Here is a 16,407-nt window from a genome sequence, read left to right as displayed (position 1 = left end):
GTACTGTGATATCCTCAGGTACTGTGTCATCCTCAGGTACTGTGTCATCCTCAGGTACTGTGTCATCCTCAGATACTGTGATATCCTCAGGTACTGTGTCATCCTCAGGTACTGTGTCATCCTCAGGTACTGTGTCATCCTCAGGTACTGTGTCATTCTCAGGTACGGTGGCATCCTCAGGCACTGTGGCATCCTCAGGTACGGTGGCATCCTCAGGTACTGTGGCATCCTCAGGTACTGTGGCATCCTCAGGTACTGTGTTTACTGTTACCTTTGTGCTAATTGTTTTCTGACCACTCATTCTGCCTCCTCCATTCTTGGTGTTGTCCTTTGGTGACTTTTTGTTATTGTTGTTTCATATACTTTGAGGTCTTTATCTGTGAATTTCTATTTTAAAATTTCTTTTGTTGACATCTTGTTGCTTTCATAAAATATCTTTTAACTGTAGTTTCCTATTTCCAGCTGCTAACCGTATTGTGATAGTGATCACATATTGATGACACTTCTCTCATGTAGAGACTGGATATTATAATTTATCAATCTTTGCAGCCACGAAACTGTACACCACTCCATTTCCCTCCTCTCTCTCCCCTCCTTCTCTCCAAATTTGAGACATTTTCTCATTTTATTTCTTTAAATAGTCTTTCTGTTCTTTTATCTCTCTGCTTTCTAAAATTCCTATCATACATATATTTAGTTTGACAACGTCTCAGAAGTCTTGTGAATTTTTTTCTTTTTCATGAAAAAGAAAAACTTTGCTTCTTCTGTGTAATTTTAAGTGACCTATCCTTCAGTTCAAGGGAATCTTTTATGGAATATTCTACTGAATCTTTTATTGGAAATTTTAGCCCAGTCTTGTTTTATCTCTATAGTTACTTTTCTCCTTAGAAGTAAATGTCTCTAATTGATAACAGCTTCATTTCTTAGTCTCTCTCTCTCTCTCTCTCTCTCTCTCTCTCTCTCTCTCTCTCTCTCACACACACACACACACACACACACACACCAATATGTGTGTCCCTGAGGAACATGCATATGTGCAAGGGATGCCTATCGATGCAGAGGCTGAAACATGACTCTGGATGTCCTATTGAATCGCTGTCTTCTGCTAGACCAGAGGCTCACCGTTTCTCATTTGCTCTGTATAGTGAGTGAGCTAGGGGATCTACCTGTCTCTGGCCCTCAAATTTTCTTCAATATTTATATTTTCTGAGACTATTGTTGCTCCTTTTTTGTGGTTTCTGTTTCCTTGACAGGTTGCACACTTTCTTCCTGTTGCTTCCTAATTTCATATAATCCCCCTGCCATGTCCTTGTACTTCACTCACTTATCTGAGAGGACTTTTCCAAATTGCTCCTTGTTGGTAGGTTCCTCTTTTATTAGGTCAGATGAGCCATCATTAGGCCAGATGGGCCTTCATCAGCTCATCTGGTGCATCATGTTTACCTTTTACATGACCTGTCAGGTCCTTTAGGAAGAAGCCACTTCTAGTCTTCATAGATTTGCTTTCACAAAGAAAAACACTCATCAATTAATCCAACTTCTGAGTGGATGGGCTAGCCAGTGGCACCAGTGTGCGGTGTGCTTGTTGTCAGAACCCCAGAGTTTGGCAAGGCAATTACATATTCTTTGAGGCTCCTGGATGGGCTTTGCATTCAGACACGGTTCCTAGTTAGACACCAACTGTGTTAATAGCTAGCTACAGGCTATGTTCCTTGGATGTGTAATTCCAATGGTTAGACTTTCAATTGAACTTTCAATATAGGGTTGGGTCCTGATTTGAAAGAACCAGACTGTACTCTCTGGTCAGAAGTTGTTGAGGACTGACTTCATGTTCAAGTAAGGCTGCACTGGCTCCACAGTCAGGCTGCATCTCCGGCGGCACGCACCCACGCGCATAGACAAACTCACTGGCAGTGCTTTCCACACAGATACAGAGCCTGGCTTTGCTGTGTTTGGGCATGCTGTCAACAGCATAGCGTAGCACAATTATCCTATGGTACAGGAGTAGCACATGTGCCTTGCTGGTAACCACCAGCTCTCTGCTTGGATTTAAGACCAACAACAGGAGATAAAGCATGTCTGGTACTGGAAACCTGGCTTCCTCCTCGTGGTGGTGAGTCCGTGGTTATTGGAGGAGAATCTACAATTACGTATTTATTAAACTAGTCTCTTCCCTAATAACAGTCTATAAACATTTGTCCTTACAGTTATAGATAAGGAAACAAACTCAACAACAACAACAAAAAACACACGTGCGCACGCGCACACACCCCCTAATTATCCAATCAACAATTGATCTAATGAACTGAATAAACAGTTCCAAAAACGAATATAAATTACTAAGATAAATATTTGAAAAAATGTCCAATATCCTTAGCTATCAGGGAAACGCAAATTAAAACTTTGAGTTTCCAGTCAAATGGCTTTCATCCAATGTCAGGAGGATGTGGAGAAATGGAGGAATATAAACTTATATAACTACTGTGGAAACCAGTACAGAAGTACCTCAAGACGCTTAAATGGGACTACTCACAACCCTTAAGGCAAGCAAATCCTCCTTCCTCCACTAAGTTGCTTCTGTCGGGTATTTTGTTGAAGTCACAAGGGAAGTAATGTAACTCCCTAATTACATTTCTGTTGATTTCTTTTTCTAGCATCTTACACTGAAAGTTAATTTAGATACTCACACTCTTCTGTTTGAAACTATCTTAGGAACTCAAATGTTAGGTCTATTTTCGTCCCAAGTCATACAGAGTTTGAAAATTTTTAAAGTAGATGTATTTTGATAGCTATTTTGCTAAAGCATAATTATAGTATACTGATGATAGATAGTGAAAATAACTTTTGCCTTTATGAATTTGTTAAGGATATAATATAGTCTTTGTGAATGTTGTAGATGGATTTCAAAAGAAAGTATCCTCTCTATTTTGAATTACTGATTTATGAATATACTATAGATTAAGCATACTGTGGGAAAGTAATGGTCTCATCAATTCCCTTTTGTATTTCCACACTTCCTTCAAGCATTGCTTAGCATATTATTAGGGATACAAAGAAGGATCACATACCCATTTTCTTTGCAAATTACCCATACATGGCAATATGAATCCTTTATAATGATCTCCAACTGTCCCAATATCAGAGGACATTTTCAAAATGAAACGACTTTCTTGGATGGACATGTCAACACACAGATATTCAGTTTTCAATTACAATAATTTACTCTAACCAGCAGCAGTCGTGCGCAGTAACTAGGAAAGCATAACATTTCCCTCCGACTAGATCTACTTCCCAGCTTTATCTTCTTAAAGTGTTCTAGTCTTATTTGTGAGTCTTGAATGTATTAGCTAATAACAGATTATCTTGACTTTCACTTAAAAACTCTGAAGTTATCATGGTTTCCCAACGAAATAATAACATTTAACAGCTTTTTGAAAAATTCTGAAGAGGCTTAAATTCCTGGTTCTGGGTCAAGGAATGGCCCCTTTCGCTAGGAGAATCCCAAGGTGCTGCCAGGTTGACACGTAATTCAGAATTGTGCCTGTGTCTTAACAGCATTTCAATAGGTTTGCTGAGATATAGTTTGTAGAGTTTAAACTTCACCAGTTAATATATTCTTATTAAAACTTTTTCCTTTTAAAAGCTCTAATTTTCCTTTAATGAGACAAAGATTAAGTATGAATTCAAGATGATTATATTATAGAAGTATTTAAAACTCCTAATTAAAAAATAGATCAGTGCCTAAATATTAACCATGAATATGTAAACATAAAATTGGAATGTTCAACAAATGCCTACACTAAAGAAGAAAGGAGTGTATATACCCCAAGAATCAAACTAAATCTTACCAAACAAAAATCTATATTGATAAATAAACCATGCACATGTTCCAGCTAAATACTGTTGTTTGGCTGGCATCTATTTTTTTTTTTTTTTTTTTTTTTTAGTTATGAACAACAACAAAAAATTCTGAGAAAATGGCGCCTGGCATATGACTCTCACATACAAGCACATTAACAAGCCTATATATATATCAGGGCTGACTCAAATTGAGCAAACACTTCTAGAAATTTCCCCAGTGTGTTTTATCCAGTTACTAGGAGAATTCAAAGCCTCAGTTCTGCCACATATATCCAGCCCAGATGCTCAAAGCACTTGATTTCACCCTAGGGCCAAATTCCATATTCAAGAGTAGATCTAGAGCAGATGGCCCTTCCACCTCTTCCATAATCTGCTTGTGCCCTACAAATAAATGAGAAGACTAAAGGGAACACAGATTCCACAACCGGACCAGAACAAATATTAGTACTATTAAAACTACTGATAATATTTATTAAGTAGTTTAGTGTATATGATATCTAAAAAGCTCTGTGAAGAATATATTGTGATTATGATGATCCATATAAGAACTACGCATAGTTATGAAAAGCTCTTGCCTTTATACTTTTAATCTGAAAGGTAGTTATAATTCTGGTGCATGTATGTGTCTATTTGTCTGATCAATTCTTCAAGAATGTAATGAGCCTCTTGGCTGATGGTACTATAAGAAAATTATTGATAATGTTCCTTGGCTATGTAATATACTTGAAACAACGAAACTAAAAAGAGTACAGTTGCCTTTTAATTGTACACACAATAACTGATCAGGAGATGACCTTCCTCTTACTTACCATTGCTATCAACAACAGTTGATCCTTTCAGAGAAGTTCTGAATGTTGTCATGAAGAGTTACTCCAACCCTAACCCCAGGGAGGCTCTATTGTCATAATCATCTTATGGGGAGGGAAACTGAGATCTAGGGGATTAAATCAGTTGCCGGAGGTCACAAACCTAGTATGGAGCAGAGTTGAACTCTGTCCTCATGGCTACAAGGTTAAAGAAGAGATTCCCTTGAAGGCCCTCAGCTAACTCTGGAAGTGGGTACAAAGACAGGAAGGAGGAAGTAGAACTTGAGAAGTGGTAAGAGTGGGAGAAGAGTGAGAAAGAGTATATTCAAAAGGCAGGATATCATTCATTTACAAAAGCACAGAAGCTTAGATGTGATACAGCTCACACAGTAGGGCCCCAGACCCTGCAGATGGCATGTTACCTGGGTGGTGGCCCCTGAGCTTCCCTGCCCAGTCCCAGGTCACTTAGGTAAAGGATAGAAGTGGCTTTAATAAGGCCCAACCTCCCAGTCTTGACCAATATTTCTGTATTTGGTTGCTGGCAGCCTTTGGTTAGGAAAACTTAAAAAGAGGCATGATGTTAGTGTCACGCACACATCAGCAGAAAACACATTACAACAAATGTCAAGTCACCACTGGAAACTGGGAATTTTTAACTTTTAAATGGCAAGTGGATATGTTTTTGTCATATAGATTCAACTGTTAAAAAACAATAAATGTTTCTCTAATTTCCTGCATGTATGTCTGGGTACTACATGTGTGCCTGGTGCCCTTGGAGACCAGATGACAGTTTCCAATCCCCTGAGACTGAATGCACGCATGGTTTTGAGTCTCTTTGTGGGTACTTGGAACTGAGCTTGAGTACTGTGTCACAAGAGTCAGTGCTCGTGACCCCTGAGCCATCTCTCTAGCCCCCATCCAAAGCCTTTATCTCTCCATTTAGTCATCAAATGCAGATTTGGGGTCCTGCTGAACTAGAATCATGATTCAGTGGATTCAGGGCCAATATTATACATTTTGCTTAAATACAAGAGAATCAAATGATTCTGAAGTTGGTAACCTAATGCTAAATGTTTTAAACCAAGTGTAAAAAAATCCAAAAGAATACTAAACATAGTTATTTTTACATTCTCTTGAGACAGGTTCTCATTGTGTAGCCCAGGCTGGCCTGGAACCCTCTCTGTAGACCAGGTTAACCTCATACTCACAGAGATGCCCCTGATTGTACCTCTTGAGTGCTGGGATTAAAGACAAGAGCCAATATGCTTCGTTTTTATTGTACCATTTAAAATGTTATTAAAATTAAAATTCCACGAAGCTGTAACAATCTCAAAGTTAATTATTTATTAGTTATACTTTATATAATTGTGGTTAGTATAAAGGACCAGTATGTCACCTTTAAGGATCAATATGTCACCTTGGAATAACTAGAGTTTAGAGACTTAGGCACATATGTAAAATGTATGCTTTTCAAGGTTAATTTTTGCTAACCTATTTTCTGTGGAGAAATATACTAATTATTTTATCATGGTCACAAAACTACACTAGGTGGATAAAAATCAAATTATGTAGTCATGAAATTAGTTTTCCTATTGTATAATTTCTGGTTTTCATTTACCTTTTTTTCTTTGAAAAGACCATACTCAAAGTATATTTTCTAAAAACAATGATTAAAAATAATAAAACTCATATGTGTCTAGCTCATATGTTATATCCTGTCTAAAAGCACAGCAAAGGAAACTCAAAGTTGAAAAGAAACCAGAAAAACAAAGTCATAATAAAAATGGTCCTACATGGGTCAAGTAGCAACAACATTCAAAGAGATTTTTCATTATAAATTAAAGGGTGAGACTTTAGTAAACAGAAAGAAAATGGCATTTTAGTCAGGAAAGGTAAATTACATTCACTGAAATTAATCTTTTTAACCATTCACGATATTCCTAGGTATGCATTATTGGCTTGATTTTATACCATTTAAAACTTCGTTAAGGGAGGTCAAATGTTTATTTCACTCATTCTGTAGGTGCTATTAAATGAGAAACTTATAAGTACCTATGGTTTCTAATGAAGCAAAGCCAGGCATCTCCCTGGCACATGTCTGACAATGCTTGGGGCTCCTATATGGTGAGGGGTGTACAACATATTATAGCACACAGCTAAAACCCAGTTATGTGCCAGTGCATAACTAAAGTACACGCCTAGGAATAGTATTTCTTGTAAATAAGACCTATGCCTGTAGACATTCTGAAATACTCAGCAGAGGGCCTACTTGCCGAGGGCTTCAAATATGGCCCAACTCTTGATCTGTCTAGAGAGAAAAATCTACTTGAGCTGATATGAGAACATTATGATGACATAAATGCAAAATAACATTTTACACATTTTAAAGTTTAACACATTTTATATCATGTATGTGCACTTGTCCAAAGAAGTCAGAAAAGGATATCAGATCCCCTGGAACTGGAGATACAGGCAGCTGTATGTAAGCAGCTCTATGTGGGTGCTGGGAGCTGAAGGTGGTCCCTCTGCAAGGGCAGCAAGTGCTCTTAACCCCTGTGCCATCTCTCTAGCCCACTTAGTGAGTTACAAGCTGGTGGCTCATATTATGCTGAGTCATGGAAACAAAGGCTGTGAATGGTGATATAACTTTCAGGAAGATATTTAAATTTATATGTTATAAAGAACCCATAACTGGAAAATGCACACCTATTGAGGCAATAGGACTGCCTCGAGAGTCTTCCCATTAGTCCCAGTTTCTACATTCTCAAATGGCGGCTCTCATGCCATCTGTAGGGAGAGCACCATGCTCACTGTCTTAGTCAGGGTTTCTATTCCTGCACAAACATCATGACCAAGAAGCAAGTTGGGGAAGAAAGGGTTTATTAGGCTTACACTTCCATATTGTTGTTCATCACCAAGGAAGTCAGGACTGGAATTCAAGCAGGTCAGGAAGCAGGAGCTGATGCAGAGGCCATGGAGGGATGTTAGTTACTGGCTTGCTTCCTGTGGCATGCTCAGCCTGCTCTCTTATAGAACCCAAGACTACCAGCTCAGAGATGGCACCACCCACAAGGGGACCTCCTGCTTGATCACTAATTGAGAAAATGCCTTACAGCTGGATCTCATGGAGGCATTTCCCCAACTGAAGCTCCTTTCTCTGTGATAACTCCAGCTATGTCAAGTTGACACAAAACTAGCCAGTACACTCACTAAGGACTGAAGCACAGGGGGAAATGTGGTTGGGGGCAATGGGGAAAAGAATGGACTTTCTTTCTCATTGCAGACCATTTTATACTCAACATTGACGGTCAATAGGACAACCATTAATACTTCACATTTCCAATGTAAATTTCATTTAATTAGCAATCATTATTGTACACCTATTCTTTCCAATGTGCTATGGTGCATGCTGTGGTGATAAAGATTAATAAAAGATTGTTCCCCCTATCAAGGAAGTCATCATGGTCTAGCTGGTGGTGACAGATTTTCTTACTAACTACATAACAAAGAATAAAAGGCACTGAATAGAGTTACTGACACTTTATAGGGGATTAAACAGGGCAGAACCATCACAGGCTCTCTGCTCTCAATGACTGCTGCTTCTGGAGAAGGGAGGAAGAGTGCTGAATGTATCTTCCCCTCCTCCAGCAATCACAGCCCAGGGGCTTCTTTGTGTCACTAATGCCTAAATCTTTCTGGGGTTCTTTGATGTGTATGTTGCATCTAGATGAGACAATTGAGCCACCACTTACATGCAGGCACTTCAGCTGCCTTTATGTTTTCCTGAGTCATCTGCTACTTCTCTGGTTGTAGTGAATTCATGCACCTTAGCTTAACTGAACTCAGGAGTATCTTTGTCCTAGCTTGGGTGGTTTTTAAAACAGGGTGGAAATGACTTAATTCATTTTAAGTCCACCTTGATTACTTGACTAATACCATTTCACTACTAAACTAATGCTAAGAAAGAAACATTAACAATAGGGTGAATAATTTAAAACTCAAACCATAAAATCTGCTACAGAGAAAATTTGAGCACTGTGACCCCCCCCCCAGGGTAGGAGAAAAGGTTTTTGTGGAGTAGCCAGGAACACCCCTGTACTCCTCATGAGAATTGAGGCAGGAGAATTAACAGTCTGAGGCCAGCTGAGCCTCTCTATGTATATATAGTGAGGTCATCATGCAGTAACATCAGCACCAACTAAAAGTAAAGACCTTGGCAACGCCCCAAATCCCCAGAAAGAGGACAACGCCTCTGCCTTCACAAAGGCTCCGACCTTCACAAAGACAGTGAACTCTTCAATCTTCTCATTGGCGAGCAGCAGTTTCTTCTGCGCACCCTCCAGGACCTGCTCACTCTGCAGGGCTAAGGCCTGGAGCTGCTCCGAAGCTGCCTTCTCAATCTGAGCCATGGCTGTCTCTGTGTCATTTAGTTTTGATATCAGGACACTCATCTTGAGATCCTGCAAAAGATTGATTGATATCAAGAAAAGAAAAAGTGTTTCATACACATACTGCTGAGTTATAAGAGTTAGACTGCATCATTCTATACATGCAACTTACTTCCATTTGGGTAAAGGTAATGCTTGCTTTTCTTTATGTTACTAGTGCACCACACTCATTAAGGAAAACAAAGTCTAAGTGTCCATGTAGTGACACAGTGTTCTTTGTAGTTATGTGGAGTGATTAAGCAGTTCATATTGATGTGGGGAGGAAGGCTGACAGCATTAACAGTGAGAACGGCATCACTGCATTCAGATCTAGCTCTGCATGTGCAGCACATACCTTTTTTTCTAGCTCCTCTTTAGTTTTCTGATACATCTGCTCATACTGTGACTTCTCTTTCACAGCTACGTTAAGTCTTTGCTTCAGTGAATCTACTGATACCTTCTTGTTGGAACATTCTTCAGTTAATGACTTCACCTACAATGAAAGTATAAAGGTAATTACTGTTAGCAAGTGCTTTAAAGTAGTATACTGTATTGTATCCTCCGAAACTGGATTAGTCTAACTGAATTCACTATCTCATAAACTGTATCAAATTAAAATAGTCTACTTGTAGTATTCACATTAGGAAGAACCTAGCAATTCTTAATAACCAAACTAAAACATATGATATGTATAATAGAATAATAACATTCTTTATATAGTTCAAAGGATAACAAAGGAAATTGCTTTCCATTTAGATTAATGCCACTAGAGAAATAATTACTTAAGCAAGAATTTTAAGGCTGTATCTGAAATGATTTGAAGTGAAAGTATAAAAGAGGGGCTGGAGAGACAGCCCAGTAGTTAAGAGCACTTGTTCTTCTTACAGAGGACACAGGTTCAATTCCCAGGACCCACATGGCATTGCACAACCATCTGAAAACTGGAATTCCAGGGCATCTGAAGCCCTCTTCTGACCTCCACAGGCACCAGGCATGCATGTGGTGCAGATACATACAGGAAAAACATCAATACAAAAGTTAAAGCTTTGTGGGTTGCATAAAGAACATTTACAATTTTAAATAGCACTGGCACGTTAGTCTGATTTTGTCCTTTTACACTGTAGGTTTAAATAATATAAAATAATAAATAGGCGTATCATTATGTAAAACACAAGTACTAGATACTTTAAAAATTAAGCATTTTCCTGCATGGCAGTACACAAACAGGTAGACTCTATGTATATTATGTGTGGGATTGTGGAGTCTTGAATTCTGAAACAAATAAAAAGGGCAAAACTATATAACTGCATATATATATATATATATATATATATATATATATATATATATGTGTGTGTGTGTGTGTGTATATATATATATATATATATATATATATATATCCCCATATATCCTGTATTTTGCACAGATGCTCAATAATAAATATTTATGCTATTTCCATTCTTTACAGGCAACCTTGAGAGATAGGAGGTTGGGGGACCCTCCAGAATGCACCAGAGACCTGGGAGGTGAGAGACTCTCAGGACTCAAAGGGAGGGACCTTAGATGAAATGACCAACAATAGGGAGAGGGAACTTATAGAGCCCACCTCCAGCAGGAAGACAGGGCATCAGTGAGGGAGGGGGGCATCCCACAGTCACAACTCTGACCCATAATTGTTCCTGTCTGAAAGAATTATAGGGATGGAAATGGAGAGGAGCCTGTGGAAAAGAAGGTCCAGAGACAGGCCCAAAGGATCCCCTTGAATCACGGGGAGGTCCCAAGGCCTGACACTATTACTGAGGCTATGGAGTGCTAGCATGACCGCACTCCAGAAGACCCAACAAACAGCTAACGTCAGAGGCAGATAGTTGTACCCAACCAATGGTCAGAAACAGCTGACCCCTGTTGTTGAATTGAGAAAACTTGAAAGAAGCTGAGAAGGACGACTCTGTAGCAGGACCAGCAGCCTCAATTAATCTGGACCCCTGAGATCTCTCAAACACTGAACCACCAAACAGGCAGCATATACCAGCTGATATGAGGCCCCCAATACACATACAGCAGAGGACTGCTGGGTCTGTGTTCATTCAGAGATGATGTACCTAACCCTCAAAAGACTGGAAGCCCCAGTGAGTTTAGAGGTCAGGTGGGATGGGGGGTGGGGACATTCATGTGGAGACAGCAGGATGGGGAGGAGGTGTGGAACGTGGAACAATAGAAGGGTGGACAAGGGCAGGGGGATAAAATATGGAGTGTAAATAAATAAATAAATAAATAAATTTAAAAATATTTATGCCAAAATGAATACAGTAGAAAATAACTTATTAGTGAACACAACATTTGGTACCTTTTTTTCAAGAGTTTCTAACATTTCATTAAAACTCTCATTGCTTTCTGAATTTACTTTCTGTCGAAATTTCAAGTCCTCGATCAGGTGTCTTTTCATGGTTATATCCCTCTCCATTCGAGACGTCCTTTAGGGAAGAAAAATTTAACAGGAGCAGAAAGTATCTTGATATACTGCACCTATGGTCAGTCCTACTATTTGTTTTGAAAAGTTGGCATTAATGCCATTATGTCAGTAAATTAAACTGCATTTTAATAAGCATCTAAGCATCATATTTTAGTAAAATCCATAATCTGGTTGTGACTTTGTTATTATTACATATTTGCATCAAAGCAAGAGAAAGATTAACTGAGTAAGATCATTATAGTTTATAGAATTTATTAATCTAAATTATATTTAAATTATATATTTGAATTGCTTAGGTATATTGAAGTGATACACAGAGACTATCAAAATGTTAAGAAACAATACTGTAATTTGATTAAAAATTTAAAAATCCTGCAATATGCAAAGAGACTGTAATCAGGCCCACTAACTTATCCACTCAGTTGAGACTGATTCACCTATTAGTTTGTCTTGTGATGCTGAGTGTTGTAATGCAACAGTAACTTCAGTGACCTCCACTCCTGAGGTTGCAACTATGGCTCCACCATGATGGTAAGTGGCGATGATACATACTGACTGGACCACTGTTATCTGCAGCCATTGCAAACTCTTCAAGTACTGACTCACTTGTGCCTCAGAAGAACCTTATGAATTAAGACTATTCGACTGAAGCACAGAGCTGGTAGATGGCGCCAGGATTCAGTTTCCCTAGACTCCTCAGCACTAATGATGACGATGCACTGACTGCCCTTGGTCTATACATAGTTCAAGACATTTTCAGTTACACATACGAATGACTTCTATTTGGAGGGTTTGGGAGACAAGGTTTCACGCTGACGCCCAGGCGGGTGTGGAACTAATGGCAGAGCGCAGGTAGGCCTCGGCTTCATGGCAATCTTCTTGCTTTGAACTTTCTAATACTGGAATTCCAGGGACAAACCACCACATTCAGGCAGTAACCCTCTGTCTAAGTTTTATTTATTATTATGTTAAGTAAGTTCCACTCATAACACCGCCTACAGGTAGTCATATGAGAAATTTATCAGTGTTGTGTTCTACTCAAACAGATTATCATACAAAAGCTTTAAAAGTTATAAAGCACAAAGAAAAAGAACCACATTTGTTGATTATCATAGGATATTTAAACTCCTTTACAAATAATATATATAAAAGAACCTCTAGCTATGAGCAAATGAAACTTTCAGTTTTGACCTTAGCTGTATAAGCCTAGGAATTAACCCTATCCAAGTACTATATGTTCTCTTAGTTTTAGAACTGTAGGTTTTTGTTTAGTCTTAAACTCATTAACTTATAGTTACTCACATTATGCTAAATAGGGAAAACTGGTGTTAAATAGTTTAATTAAAAATAGCAACTAGGTTGTTGTCAATCATGCTATATGTAGTATTCCTTAAAATTCCATCTTATGTTGGCATAAAACAATCTTAAAATAGTAAAATTTCATTGTTAAAGATAAATGCTGGTATTGTTTTTAGAGTGGAATGGTGAGGAGAACTGACGGCCACTAGGTGGCAGCAAACACAACAGATAAAAGTATGAAAGCCTACTTTTCGTGCATCTCCTTTATGTGGTCATCTTTTGCCAGGAGTTCCATTTTCAGAGACTTCACATTTGATGATTGTTTAGTGAGTTCATTAGTTGCATTCTGGATTAAAATAAACATATATTTCAATTCATCTATTTAAAATCTAAAACAAAGGCACTGGTTTGAGAAAGAGTAACACATTTATTTTAATCTTGCTAACAATGACTAAAATATACTTTTAATATATTATTTGATTATTTTGTATTTTACAAACAAGATAACATATTTATAATAAAACCATTATATAGCATGCCAGACCATAGAGGAATATCAATAACAGTTCAGGAATCAAGTATTTTAATGGAAAATAGAACTTCTCTTAGCAAAATGTAAATGTGCAATTAAGAATCTTAATGTCTCAGTTAGATGACTTAAAATGAATGATAGATTTCTCACAAGCTGAATTGGATTAAATGTGATAACAGATAACTTGATGTTCCCCCTAAAAAAAAGTATAACTACCATTTGACAACTCTTAGAATCTGTGATTTGCTTTCACCAAGAGAACATGGCTGAATCGACAGTGTGTGAATTCAAATCTGGGCCCTCAAAGCTCTGGGCCTCTCTTTGTGCTCACGGGTTGGTGCCCTGGGGTCACCTTTCTGGACGACAGTTCCATGGCCATGTGGGGGTACTGAGGCGCTGCAGGTGACAGCCAACTGAGCATGTGACAGACTCAGGTGTGGCAAACAAATCTTAAGAATGAGGGAACCCAGACGTGAACAGCAAAAGGAATAATGGACAATGAACTGCAGTGGGCCAAGGATATTTGAGGATAATCTGTTTGAGAATACTGGATGACTGATAAGCGTATTAACACTAAATTCCTCTAAGTAATTTGAACTTACTAAGAGTAGCAATTGTTACTTAAGGATTTATACATAATTACAACATAATAATTAATTAATATAATATTTCAAAGCAGATTAGCTTCAAGTTATTTCTTGTTCATTCCACCTAGGAATCCGGAAACCACAGTATCAAGACAGCTAACTTCATCTTGACTCAAGTTAAAGTTAAAGGTATAATCATATAATCTGAAACATCACTTAATCCTGTTGGAATTTTAGCTTTTCTGTTCATGTGATATTGTTAATATACTTGAACTACACCATCTGTTAAGTTCAGAAAGTGTTAAACAAGTATGAACAGAAACTTTTGATTTCTGCCAATCCCTGTTTTTTTTATTTTTGTTTTTTGTTTGTTTGTTTTTTCTGCTCTCAAAATTCCTGCCTAAAACACTCATATTTGGTCCCTCAATCTGCACCCTGCAGACTTTGTGTTCCTGTTGAGAAGTAAAACAAATGAACTTAGTCCTTTATTTAAAACCAAAAGCAAAAGGCAGCTTTATGCAAAGTCCAATACTGTTTTCAAATGAGTATGTTCTGTAGATTTTAAGACAGTTGTCTGATTCCATTCTGCCATGAGATTTAAAGCTATATTTTATGTAGCTAAGTGCTGAATCCATGACTTGTGGGTAATGTAGGGACTAGTGAACTAAAAATGAAATGACGGCCATATCTCCATCATTTATCAGAAGGAACTTCCATTACTTTAGCTTTCATTATCCACTTCTGAGTCTACCTCTGTCGAGTTCCTTGAGAAAACATGTTTAATGGGGCAAAAGAATATAGAGAAAATACACATGAGCACTACACATAACAAATACTGAAATTCCTGAAAACTGTGAGATCAATAGAAAAGACCAGAATTAGATAAAAGAAGTACATAGACCTTTAATAGATTAACATCTAAACAATGTTCATAAATCTCAGCTAGAAACGACTGACTTCCTAATTATTCACTACTAGAGTCTTATATCTGTTGTGAGTTGCTTGTACCCCTAGAACTATATGCTGACTAGCCTCCAGTACTTCAGAGTGTGCTGTGTGGGGATGCTTCATGAAAAGGGTAACTTAGGTAAAATGAGGTCTCCGGGGTGCTCTAAAAAAATATGATGGGAATCCCTGTAAAAGAAGACACAGGGATCTTTAAAGGACGACAGCACAGAGATGAAGGTAGAGGGCTGCTCTCTACATGAGAAGCAGCAAGACCTCAGGAGAGGAAAGACCGAAAGTCCCCATTTTCATTTCCCCTGCCAACTTGCAGACCTTTGAGAAGCAGCAGCTGTTTTGTTGGTGTTTGATTGGTTGTTATTTGTTTGTTTTAAGGCAGGGTCTCACTATGTAGGCCTGGCTGTTCTGGGACTCACTATGTAGATCAGGCTGGCTTCACACTCCCAGAGATCCGCCTGCCTCTGCCTCCAAAGTACTGGGATTAAAGTCATACAGTACCAGGTTCCTCCCACTGAAAAGAAATGTTTTAAGCCTGCAAGTCAGTGGGGAGTGTACAGAGGAAAGAGTTCCTACTGTGTGGATACAGTGGGTGTAAAAGGAGTCTCCTCATCTGTAGCAAGACACAGAGAACATCAGGAGGTGAACGCCAGAGAAGGCAGCGGTTACTTCCCTCTAGCTTCTAAGGCAGGATTTCGGGGTGTTTATTAATCTATAAAAAGAAAAACATCAAGTAGAAACAGAAGAAATGGAAGAGAGCTATGAGACTTGAAAGGCTTATGCAGATGTGATATACATGGTTTTTTGGAAGGTTTTAGCACGGTGGCCTTTATTGAACTAAATTAGAATCCATTAAATGTCTGTAAGGGCACAGTGACTTATTAGCTGCTTTTGAACCTATCATACTGTATACTCACCTTTAGTTTACACTGCAATTGCTTTATTTCCAAATCCATGCTTCTTGAAGGACCCAGTGTGGTAACCTTTATCTGTGGGGCCATTATTCTAGAAACTTCTTCTGCCAAGCTCGTGATGTCAGATGACGACTCCACTTTCTTCAACAAATCTTCTTTTTCTTTTCGAAGTTCAGCTAAATCAAGAGTGAGCTTCTTTAAGAGAGAGAGAGAGAGAGAGAGAGAGAGAGAGAGAGAGAGAGAGAGAGATCATGAAAATCTTCAGAGTTAATCTAATGATTGTCAGTATAGATTTCACAGGGTAGGAAATGTCAAAGAAATAATTAAAGTAATTATAAAATAGTCATAAAAATTCTAAACTCTCTCAGATTTTAATCAGTGTCAGGGTCTACCAGCTTAAAAATACAAATAATTAAGCAAAGGCACCACACTCAGCACTTTGAGTTTGTTGGTCTTTTCTCATAATGACCATTGTTTTCATATCTACATAGGTTTCTCTCTCTCTCTCTCTCTCTCTCTCTCTCTCTCTCTCTCTCTCTCTCTCTCTC

General features: G+C 38.3%; 1 protein-coding gene across 3 annotated transcripts in view; it reads right to left on the bottom strand.

Annotated features, from left to right (window-relative positions):
* The window catches only part of Cntln (centlein), a 250,243-nt gene that overhangs the window by 22,357 nt on the left and 211,479 nt on the right, over positions 1–16,407 (bottom strand). For all 3 annotated transcript variants that reach the window (XM_029540311.1, XM_029540312.1, XM_029540313.1), the window contains exons 19-23: positions 15,863–16,054; positions 13,115–13,212; positions 11,442–11,568; positions 9,450–9,587; positions 8,942–9,127 (exon numbers count right to left, since the gene is read on the bottom strand). In XM_029540311.1, the coding sequence (XP_029396171.1) occupies positions 8,942–9,127; positions 9,450–9,587; positions 11,442–11,568; positions 13,115–13,212; positions 15,863–16,054 (741 nt within the window). The remainder of the gene's footprint in view (positions 1–8,941; positions 9,128–9,449; positions 9,588–11,441; positions 11,569–13,114; positions 13,213–15,862; positions 16,055–16,407) is intronic.

Source organism: Mus pahari, chromosome 6, assembly GCF_900095145.1.
Source record: "Mus pahari chromosome 6, PAHARI_EIJ_v1.1, whole genome shotgun sequence".
Classification (NCBI taxonomy): domain Eukaryota; kingdom Metazoa; phylum Chordata; class Mammalia; order Rodentia; family Muridae; genus Mus; species Mus pahari.
The sequence above is the reverse complement of the archived record's forward strand: the minus strand, read 5'-3'. Positions and strand labels throughout refer to the sequence as shown.